The sequence below is a fragment of the Pempheris klunzingeri genome, chromosome 6 (genome assembly GCF_042242105.1).
Source record: "Pempheris klunzingeri isolate RE-2024b chromosome 6, fPemKlu1.hap1, whole genome shotgun sequence".
Lineage (NCBI taxonomy): Eukaryota > Metazoa > Chordata > Actinopteri > Acropomatiformes > Pempheridae > Pempheris > Pempheris klunzingeri.
Window position 1 is genome coordinate 3,759,896 of NC_092017.1, and position 12,031 is coordinate 3,771,926.

At 44.2% G+C, this 12,031-nt stretch overlaps 1 protein-coding gene across 1 annotated transcript in view; it reads right to left on the minus strand.

Annotated features, from left to right (window-relative positions):
• Nucleotides 1-12,031, minus strand: part of szt2 (SZT2 subunit of KICSTOR complex) — a 101,604-nt gene that overhangs the window by 9,689 nt on the left and 79,884 nt on the right. The window contains exons 66-68 of the mRNA XM_070831567.1: nt 10,918-10,992; nt 3,738-3,803; nt 1,205-1,418 (exon numbers count right to left, since the gene is read on the minus strand). Coding sequence (XP_070687668.1) covers nt 1,205-1,418; nt 3,738-3,803; nt 10,918-10,992 — 355 coding nt within the window. The remainder of the gene's footprint in view (nt 1-1,204; nt 1,419-3,737; nt 3,804-10,917; nt 10,993-12,031) is intronic.

Sequence of the window (12,031 nt, forward strand, 5' to 3'; positions counted from 1 at the left end):
GCCTGACATGCAGCACACATTCATAACTACCATCACACTCACAAATAAGGCACATATACACAGTATATATACACTGTCTATACTATAGAGAATGTTACAGTAGAGTAAAATATAGAGTTGAACAGCGACCAAAACAGCCAGAGGATTTAAAGTAACGCTGAATTATCCTGTAAGTTCTGAAACAGTTAAAGAGAAACGTGACCTCTGTAGGTTGAGCACTGTGCTGCACTTGTGCCCCCACCAGTCTACCATGTTGCACTGTACAATAGTATCTTGTGAAGTGTTGTACTGCAGAGGGTGGAGACGGAGCACGTGGCAACCACTAGATGGTAGCGCAAGCAGGCAAAGCTAACCACAATGTTACGTTTACCTCCCTCTAGTCCTGGGGAGCCAACCTAAGTGCTCTCTGGGGACCAACCCTAAAATGGTTGCACCAAGAACCGAAAAGTGTCAAGCATTTAGAGGTGTTTTGTTCATGTATTAGCTGATCAGACAGTTCTCTATATAAAAGCAATAGCTACCTCGGCCCTCTTTATCCGCTGTGAGTGAGTCACATGGTGTGGATGTAATGATGTGGACCGTTCACACCTTTGGTGAAGATTTGGTGAAGACACACCTTTTCTGCCTGTTGCTGGAGAGTCTACGTGTCCAGCACAGCAAGGTAGGAAGGCAGGGAGGAAAAAGCTTGTCACAGTGAGTGATGACGCCTCTCTGGACATGACCTGAATCATCATGTGGGCTTCAAAGCTAACAATGCTAGTGCTAGCGTAGAGGCCCTCACAGCAGAAGTGAGCGCCCTACACAGGAGGAGAGGCTGATCCCCGTCTTGGAGCTTTTAAGAGGCCAGACACCCAGAAGGCAGCAGGACCAGACGGCACGTGGACAAGTCCTCATGAGCCGTGCTGACCAGCAAGCACCGTCTTCATCCTCTCCCTGGCCCAGTCTGTTACCCCACATGCCTCAAAAAGCCCCCCATCGTCCCTGTGCCCTAGACTGCTCTCCCAGCCGGCCTGAATGACTACAGTGGCTCTCACCTGTGTGGTCATGAAGGGCTTTGCTGCCAAAACACTGTTGCTTATATTATACTGGAGTTAGAATGTAGAATATTTAATACGTTAAGCAGAGACAACTAAGCCTTTCACTGCAGAGATATGTTCAGCATGTGACCTGGGGCACTTGAAATATTTATCTACACCAAAGTCACCTTGGAAGACGTGGTTGCGGCCAAACTTGGGAATGTCTGGGTGATGGGAGATGAAGTCGTCCAGGAAGTCGGTGAGCTGGTAGCCCTGGCGTAGCGTCATGTGGCAGCCGACCAAGTACTGGTGAACCACTCGCAGGTGGAAGTCGTAGCTGAATGAGTGAACGTGCATCAGGTCCCGCACCTTATCACACTCCTCAGTGAAGAGCATGGAGAGCTAAAACAGAGGGATGGACACAGTCAGTACAGGCACAGAATGACTCGTACAGTAACATGGCAAAGGAACTCCCTACCAAACGCTACCAAACAAGCGTTTTCTCAATAGCTAAAGGTACTCTAACTCCAAAACCATGTCTGCCTGATTCTGTTCCTTTTCTGGAGTGATCCATGTAATGACAGTGGCCAGACACCACTCTCTCTGAATGATTATCTGTGTAATCATCCACTGGCGAACCTGCTTTGCATCTGAAGGGGAACACCCTACCATTCCAGCGGCTCCCAGCTTTGAATGCTTTGTGCTGTGCACCATTAGGCCCTGCTGCTCCGTGACTCCCACTTCTCCCTGAGAGCCTTTTATAAGCAACTTTGATATCAATCAGATTCATAATAGCATCTTATTTCATTAAATCCCACATCAAATGGGGGTTGACAAAAGCATTAATTAATTAATTAAAATGGCTGCAGTGAGGGGCTCCGGTGTGCAGTTAATTAAAGCACAGGAAGAGTTCAGCGCAGAGCCAAATGTTGCTCCTGCATTTACTTTCATCTGGACCATTTGCCGGGAATGTAGACAAATAGGCTTCATCAAATCAAAGAGGCTTGAAAAAGTGCACAGCTCTCTTCAGCTAGAGGAACCGTTTATCTCTGTGTCAGTGTCTGGAACCTTTCAACACCTTTTGTCAGTTTCTGAACAAATGCTGAGGCAGCAAAAGGACAGGAGCCTTTCACCGTCATCACTACCCTCAGCGCAGAGTTAGGAAAGGAGAATATTGTTTCGGGACGGAGGAATGAAGAGATGAACACATGAACTTTTCTCTCCCCGGTGGTGTTCTCAGTGTCTAGCAGGCAAATTAAGTGTGACCCCTTAGCCTGCTGTGGAGCCAGGAAGCCTCTGGGACCACAGAGATCCCTTTATCTCAGAGGTGGTACATCTCCTGTGTCCTCTGGACTATCAGGCTATCAACAGTTATTATTTCCTATCCTGTCATCCCAAACGGTTCATGTTCTAGCTAATTAAACACCCTTTGTGACTTTGACGAGAACAAATGGTTAGGTTGAGTCCCAGGTTGTCTCCTGTCAGCCTCACCCAGTAGAAGTGAGGTTAATGACAACGGCTCTGTTCATGAGAAACATCTAGTCATACAAGAAGAGGAGAATACACAAAGTAAGTTGCCTGAGGAAAAGACAAAAACAAACATGATGAAAGCTTAAAAACATCCACTGGCATTTCACTTTGAGGTTATACTCCATTTTCTGAAATATTTTAGCATGTAGTTTACCCATAGTTAGCTGAGACCCAGAAGGATATGATGCTGTCAGAACTGAGGGGAGAAGACACCTCCTGACTCTATAGAATATTTAGTCTAAAAACATTGGACTCATCCTGTAAAAGTCTTACTTCTTTTTAGCTTTGCCTAATTTAAGTTAGTAGAACCATGTAGTCTGATGAGAAGAGGCCACAGAAATGAACACTGGGCAACTCCACATCTCTCCATTTATTTTTGGCTCAGCTTGGTCTTGACTCGCTCTTATGAAAAGTGTCTTGAGATAATGTTTTTTATGAACTGGCACTATATAGAATAAAGATTGATTGATTGATTGATAAATGTTGCTGTAGGCTCAAATTAATCTATTATTTGAATAGCGGTTGAACCAGTTCAATGCCGTGATCATCTATAGCGAGCTGAGAAGAAGCAGTTTTCAGCCCTGTGCTGATCATTGATTCACCCTTTAAACACAAAGAGATACTAGAACTGATAGTGGAAGTAGGCCTGGAATAAAGTCCATGTTCCAGTCAAACTCCCCCACCTCCACCCGCCCCTGACCCAGCTTCCAAAGATGCAAGAGGAAATATAGTAAGATTATCAGAGAAAGGCAGAGAGGAGAATAGTGGCACACAAATTTAGAAAATCACAAGCCGAGACGCCCATGAAACCCAAACCAGCAAGCACAGAGAAGGCCAGCCTGTTGAAATTCAAGGTAGAAAAGCAAATCATGGGAGTTTGAGTCAGACCTCAACAAAAAGAAGACATTTAGTACGTGACCTTTGCCCTCGTGAAACCAGTCTCTGAGCTCCGACCTACAGTTAACACTGGTACTTGCTTTACAGTCAACATGTAGGTTGTAGCAATTGTAGCTCCCACAGGTATGAAAACACGTCATTAAACACTGAACCCCACTCATTCCTGAAGAGACAACAACACACATATGTAGATTTGGAAAGGAGGACACCAGTACTGATGGCAGCAAGCAGAGCGAGGGAGGGTGAAGCCTGATTGTAGTGAGACACCCCCCCTTGAGAAAGGCTGGGACATACCGCACAGTCAGATACTGGGGTGGCATCTGGGAACGGCTTGCAACGGGGTTTGGTGAGGAGGCTGCCCTGATGGAGAGATGACATGAGGTGGGACTAGGCAGACACACAGACAGATGGATGGAAGGGAAGACTGAGATACCACGAGAAGACAGAAGAACATGGTTTCTCAAAACTTTTCCATACTACAAAAATGCAATGAGACACAATAACATACACACATTAGAGCTGGGACCTCCATCTGAAAGACCAGTGCTCTGAGGTCAGCATGGGAAAATTATCTGTTTGGAAGATTTTGAACCAACTGCTTGACTAGTCGTAAACTCCACTGCTAAAAGCACTCCTCAGTGCTGTGGGCACAGTACCCACAGTCGTCAATGTGGAAAACAGACATGCATATAATGTATATCTTTGAACTGGTTTACCAAAAGTTTTTATATCTGCACACAGAGCTGACCTAGGTCTCAGAACTATGTCTACACTATATAAGCTCAAGAGCCAAGCAAGGTGAACACATCCAGCTTGTGGGTCACAGCCCCCAGTGCTCTGATCACCTCTGGCACCACTGATGCCTTTACTCTCCACATCTTTTTCAGCTCCTCTTTTAGCCCTTGGTACTTTTCAAGCGTCTCATGTTCCTTCCCCCTGATGTTGCTGTCACTTGAGATTGTTACATCTTTCCCCACTGCCTTCTTCTGTTTATCAATCAGCATGAGGTTAGCCATCACCAGTTTGTCAGTCTGGATCTGGAAGTCTCACAGGATCTTAGCTTGGTCAGTTTTAACCACTTTGGGTACTCGTACTCTGACCGTGGGACCACACTCAGTGTAGATGTTCCTGTACACTATGCCAGCCACTTGGTTATGGCGTACCATGTACGTTTTCCTGCCTGCATCTTACACCCTGCTATTATGTGCTGAATTATTACAGGAACATCTTTGCACAGCCTGCACCTGAGGTCCTGTCTAGTGTGGTAGACCCTCTGGGGTCCTGTCTAGTGTGGTAGACATCCACCTTTATTGATCTTGTGCTAAGTGCCTGCTTGGTGCTTCTGTGCTGTCTTTTAACAGCTTTTTCCAGCCACTGGCAGGATTTCTTGATATCAACCACTTCTTCTATCTGTTGGTGGTAATGGTGTGTAGTCCCTCCAGGAAGGTTCATCAGGTTTCTGCTGCCTGAGGTATTCACTTAGCATCTCATCTCCAGAGGCCATCATTCTGATGTATTTCTGCATCTTGGTCATTTCATCCTGGACAGTGGCTTTGACGCTCACCTCGCACCGCTTAGTACAGTCTCAGGGTGTAGGACTTGGGATGAAACCCTCAATGCATCCTGAGGAGCTTCCTTGTATTAACATCAGTGGTCTCTCTCTCCTCCTTTGGACAGCTTATTATACCAGCGGCGTACGTGTTGATGGGTCGCACCTTGTTCTTCCCATTCAGCCGACTCTTCAGGACCTGCCTTACTCTGTGGAGGTATTTGGCTGTGGCTGACTTCCATGCAGCCTCCTCATGGTTACCAAAAGCTTGCGGGATCCCAAGGTATTTGTAGCTGTCCTGATCATCTGCAATGCTGCTTTCTGGTGATTCAACCCCCTCGGTTCTGATCATCTTCCCTTTCTTCGATACCATCCGACCACAATGACATTCTGATGTGGTTGCGGTAGATCCTGGTGATATGGATCAGTGAGTCGATTTCTCACTCATTCCTGGCACTTCCCTTCCCTAATTCCCTGTATTGGTGTGTGCACCCCGCCAGGAGAGGTCTCCTGCCATTTCAGTCATTCACATCAGCATAGATTGCCAAATCAAATGTGGTGTTCCACAAAGTAAAATGCAATGCAAACGCTAGTGGATGCTGCCAGGATTCTACTATCTCGTTTTCTCAAGGATCCTATGCTCAGCTGCCATTTCCAGACTCCAGACTCCTAAAGGTCCACTGTCTTGTTTGTTCAGTGCCTATAACCAACATACAGTACTCTTTGATCCAAAGGAGCCAAATGAATCATGACTTTTGCCTTCAGGAACAAAGTCGAAAGTCGTGACACTGTGATAGAGCTACAACACTCTGTAGCAAGGAGGTCGGACTGGGCACATACGGAAAGCCGAAAGTGTCGCCCCGATCATTTCAAACATGTTTGATATTAAGGATTCAAAATCTGGATCATAACATCACTGCTCTCTGAGCCGGACCACAGCAGCCAATGAGAGAGAGACGAAGGAGACTGAAGTCCTGGAGCAGCTGATGATGTTACCAGCAGCAGTAAACATCCTAGCACTTGAGGCTACCGTGAGCTAGCGTTAGTATAGCACTGTTGACAGATACTAAAACTGTCAGTTAGAATTTCACCTCCAGTTCTCTGAAGAACAGATGGCCCATGTTGACTGTGTCTTCCTAACCAGGTTTCCGCCCACGTTTGATATTATAGAGTATGTGTGTGATACAACTAAGTTCTATATTGGTTAAAACTCATTGAGTGTGAGCTCGACATTACCTACTGAGCTATCTGTATTTCTAACAAGAAGTCATGAAAACACAACCACACTGTTGTGGGGAGACAGAGGATATCTGTGCTTCTAAATTCCAACTGCATTGCACTCAGAGTTAAGCACATTCTTTTATTTTACAGGTAGTTTTTTACAGTTTAACATTACAGGCTAAGGAGAAATTAAGTTCTTCTAAAGTTAAATTAGTAGTTTTGAAATACTGTTTATTGAACACACAGCGTATAGGTTTGATATTTCAAGTACTTAGTTGTTCTATGAACTTTCAACCAAAAAACTTTTTTATGATATGAATTAATTGAAAATTTGCAGTAAGATTTATGTAATCGCAGAAATGATTTATCCTTTAATTGAGTGAAAATCTTAACACTCACTTACTTTGTCATAGTCTTGCCATGACTGGGTCCTAAACCAATGACAGGTGTTTTATTTATGACGCCACAGAGCACAGCTACCAATATGATACCGGGTAGCGTTTCCCGTTCGTCAGACACTGGGGAAACGAATTGTGACCCTTTCAGCTTTCCACTAATGGATGGGTTAACAAAGTGTGTAACTGACTTGGGAGACTGCAGTATGCTTCCTGTTTCTTACCAATGGTCAAAACCACAACCACACTCGTTCCTTACCTTAGCAAAGGGTTATTTTAACATAAACCATGACATCTACCTAACCATTACGCATTTCTATGAACCCAACCACATCGTATCAAGCAAGGGGAGGTCAGAAAACTAAATACTCAGTCTGAATAGTGATTTGTAACTGGTTTTGGAAGACACTGACAGATGATGCTTACAGAATGTAAGCCGTTTTGACCAGCCATTACAGACATATTTTGGAGGACTTTGTCAAGGTGGAAAGAGGATGTCTGCACATCAGCAGTTTGAGTCAACAATTTTATATTTTAGAAAATGCTAAAACTAACAATTACTGACTTCTAGACATTTGATTTTTTTTTCCCAATTGTGGTTCTAAGTAAGGAGTATTGTCAAAGAGATGTAAATGACAGAAATATGAACTTCTGTGTTTCCTCTATTTTCTCTGCTGTACTGAGAATGTACAGAACAATGACCCCCACACTGAGGTACGTGTAGAATTGTGGCTTCATTGCGCCTACCTGATTTTGTTACGGCTGTTGGTAAGAAATGGCAGAAGGAAAACTAGGGATGCACCCATATCAGACTGTTACTGACTCAAATAGTTGGATCGGTGACAATGTGGCTGATCAATTCAATTCCATGTTTACATCTATGAGCGTGTACCATAGATGCATTCTATGAACTGCATACCGAAGGCAAAGATGGCACCAATTCTGTCTAATGAGAAATGCTTGCCTGTCACATGTGTGTCTTCTGGGTAAGACGGCCCTCTTAATAAGTGCAGTAGTGTTCATCCAATCACGCCTCTGGCCCCGCTGCCCTAGTCTAAGGCTCGTACTACAGCAATTAATGACTTTTCTGGTCTTTGCAAAAGTTTTCCAAAACTTTTAAAAAGCCACATGTGTATTACAAATATACAACACAAAGAGTGATAATAATACATGACGTATACTGCATCATGCATAGGCAGCATATGACAATGCAACAGAAACATCCCCACACTACTCTGAATTTTTAGCATACTTGACTTCAAACAAGAATAAGGCCCTTTTCAGGATCGAGAAGCTGTGATTTAACAGCTTGTTCCAACAGAGACCTACCTAGTGGCAGTAGCTCCGTGCTTACTCACGAGTTAGTTCAACTGGCTCTGTGTTGGCTAATGCTAACTTTACTTAGCATGGCTCCAAATGAGTACACAAATTACCGGTGCAGCTGCCAAAACCACTGCGGCTACACCTAGGTGCCAGACAGAACCAGCTGTAACCACAACTACCAGCCAGATGGCCCCCACCTACGCATCTGTGAGCAAAGCTGGACGGGGAACAAACGGGGAGAAGAACTCCTGCCGCTGCTGTCCAGAACCACGATATGAGCCATCATGCTTAGACTTAAGTCAAGCCTGGCATTACCTTCAGAATAAAAGAATGGACCCAGTCTCAGCGGACTGTCAGCTGCTCACACTTTATTATTCATATATGAACTATTGTCATGTTGTTCACTGTTACCATATTGCTCATTATTAGTCATATTCCTATTGTCAGCACTATAGTTGCCGTTATTATTATAGTTGTTGTTTGTTGTGCATCCCTAGACCTGCTCTTTATGGAAAGCGTCTTGAGATAACATTTGTTATGAAGTAGGCCTACTCGGTATCAGCCGATACCCCAAACCCACATATCAGCATTGACACTGACAACATTGGATGGGTGCATCCCTATGGACAACTACACGGTGTGAATCATCCCACACTGACAAACATGCAGAGCAGTCACTTCACATATTTACACTTCATTTGCCCAGCCAACCTGGCCTCAGTTCAGCTTCAATATACAAAGGGGAGGAGTGAAAGAATGAGAGAGGTAGACGAGTCAATCAGCTGAACCCTGGAGAACAGAGAGAGCTCTGGGAAATATGTGTGGGGTGGCTGCTGTCACGGCTTCATTATGATCAACAACACCTGTTCAGGACGCTGAATTATACTGGTAAGGATTTAACATATTTACTGTGGTGTGCTGTGACACGTTTATCCAGATTACATGCATATTGCTCTCTTCTTTTTGTTGACCAGCTGGATGCAAACAGACATGAAAGACGAGGTCAGTATTTAAACTGGCTTTGCCAAGAGCAAACTAACTACAGTTAATTCAGCATCCAGCAGGGTTAAACCAGTCTGCATTGATCTCCACATGAATGTCAGTGACTCTTTCAGTATCTGGTACTAATGAATGAAGTTTCTCTCTCTCAGTTCACGTTACCGGAGCTCATTAGTCCTGTGCATCACAACCTCCTTTCCAGATTGAAACACCAAAATTCAGCAGTTGATTCCCACTTACAACATGAGATACATTATGGCTGAAACAGTCTCACATATATCTCTTTACCAAGCTTTTTTTTCTTCGCTACAATTGTACTGTGTAGCTGTGGTAATGTGTGTTCACATCATGTTACTGTGCATCATCACATACATTTTAAGTACCGAGGTCACTCACAGAAACCTAAATGTGACTGCACTTTAAACTGTACGCATCCAGGAGCCAAAACAACTGAGAGACGCCCAAGACCTCCTGCTGTGCACTCATGCTCGTACCTACATCATTAAAAAGGGCCATAAATGAGGATTCATCTGCTGCTGAAAGCTGTTTTGAAAGATTCATGTCTTCCACAGGATCCACTGGGCTTGGAGCTGACAGCCATCGACAGTGCTTCTCTGAATACTTTCTGACTTCTGTGATGAACTCTCTCACCCTGCCTGTCTGTTTGCCTTGCAGATCTTGGGAGCTGGCTGGTGGGTGGAGTTGGGAGGGTTACTTACCCTCACCTGCCCATCTGGTGTCTATAAGTGGGCATAAAGGACTGCCTGCCTCTCCCTCACCCTCTCTCTCTCTCTCTCACGCCGGATGCCTCTTCTACGCACACACTCCGTTAGTTATTTGTTATGTTTATCAGTTTAAGTTGAGTAAAGTACTTTTAGTTTGGATCCATCTTTGTGAGGCCTCTCTTTGTGTTGCTCTCCTTGAGCCAGATGGGAACAGTTCCCTAATGTCACACATTGTTTCAGCATTTTTCAGCAGTAACACAAACACAGTCAGCTTCATCCTTGGATAACTGTAGTTTCTATGAGCAAAAACCTCCATCATGGATGAGCAGACAAAGCACAGGGCACCAGCTACACATATGTCATCAATAAATAACTCAAGGAACGGAACATCACTAACTGCTAACCATACGGTTTGTCTGACCAGGAACCTCCTTTAAGTTCAGTGGAAAACACCATGGCAGTAAACTACCAAAAAGAACTGTGACAGTGGTGTTTACTTAGAGCAGATTATGATTCCAATGGTTTCACATTAGGTTTGGCAATGCAGACAGACATTTTGAACTGCTGCTCACATGCTCACATTATCATGACCAGCTTCTGTCAGGGACAAACACTGATAATCAGTCCTCAAGGCAAATGTTTGCAGTATCTGAGGGACTGATGGTATACAGCGGGGCCTCAACATTCTTGAACCATGGACCCTAAGTATTACATTTAAGACTGACATTTAGTAGGATTTATCCCCATACAAGGACAGGTAAGGCGGCCTTTGGCACCAATTTGTAGAGATGTTCACTTTACATAAGAAGATTACAGTGAGTTACATCAGGGGAGAATGTCATTTTTAATTGTAATAGCTTCTCTTTAATACATTCAGTGAAATTACACTCCACTGTTGCAGGGAAGCCCTAGAAACCCCTAAAGAGAGTGCTAGAACATCCACACTTTCAATCTCACTGAACCCTGAAACCTGCTCCAAAACCCCCTGAAGGCCAAACACTGGCCCTGGAACATTCTTAAGAACCCAATTCAGGACCCTAAAACCTCCCCATGGGTCCCCAAACATTTCTGGATCCTAAACCACTGTTAGAAAAGGAGATCAGTACGACTGGCAGTTAAAGTATTTTGTACTCAATTTTCTGCTAGTCTTGCCATCCTCTCTCTTTCATGCTTTCAATCACCACACACCATCCCAAAGAAGGAAGGCAACATCTTACCGCTGTGCATCAACACAGCAGAGCAGGTTTCTGTCAAGCATTTACCTGGGAGTTGACGGTCTGACCCATGGGAATGCGGGAACACTCCAATGCATACTGCTTCACACAGAAGTAGCACCCCTGGAGGGGGAGAAGGCCCACAGAGAACACATGGTTATTCATAAGAAAGACATTATTATGAGTACTGGAAGAAGGGTTAATGAAAACTGGAGCAGAGGAAGTTTAATTTATTGTTGATCGGGCAAGCTGCAGATTTGGGATGATCTTAATAACTTTTAAATAGCCTTCAATGGAAATTCAGTCTAATTTAGCTCCCCAAGCTCAGCAATACCTGTTGTCATAAATAAATAAAAAAGAAGGAAAATAATTATAATGTCTATCTGGAAATAATAAGGTGGCAATAGCAAACAATGCATATGGAATATCTTGTGGTGAAAGTGAACCTCATTGTTTCAGCTTGTGGAAACAGTTGTAATGTGTCCTTGATGGCTCTACAGCAGCTTTGTTAAGTCTGGGAAAATATCGCTCACTCATCAGCTCACATTTCAGCTTGGGCTTCAAACACAAGTTGTTAACAGACGTTCTTCTAACCAAACTGGGTTTGAAAGGAGGTCTGATGACAGACATCTAGTAGTATGTCGGACGTCGTGCCTTTGCTAGAGACTGACCGTCAGGATATCACTACCTCTGCTGCTTTAATTCACATGTAGCTTTCTGTAGACATTTGTGGTCCCCAGAGGATGAGCCCCCTGACATCTAGCATCACCAGGAGGTCGATACTTGGTTCAGAGTAAAATATCTACTAATAGCAACTATTGGGCGGATTACTATGACGATTGGCTTGGACATTCATGCTCCCCTCAGAATGAATTATAATACCGTCGATTCTCTGACTTTTCCTCTAGCGCCATCATCAGGTCAACATGTTAATGTATCCAATACTTTGGCCAAGGACCAAGCACCTACAGAATTAATGATATTCCCATCAGCCTCAGCCGCACTTTGCATTTAGTGCTACTCAGCAGATGTGAGCATGCTTTCAGTCCAAACTATGAGGGTCTCCTGCTAAACATTAGCAGTGCTAATGTTAGCATGCTGTGTATGATAGCATGACTGTAGACTTCGAGCCTCGTTCAGACATTCTCAGACTGATTTCCTG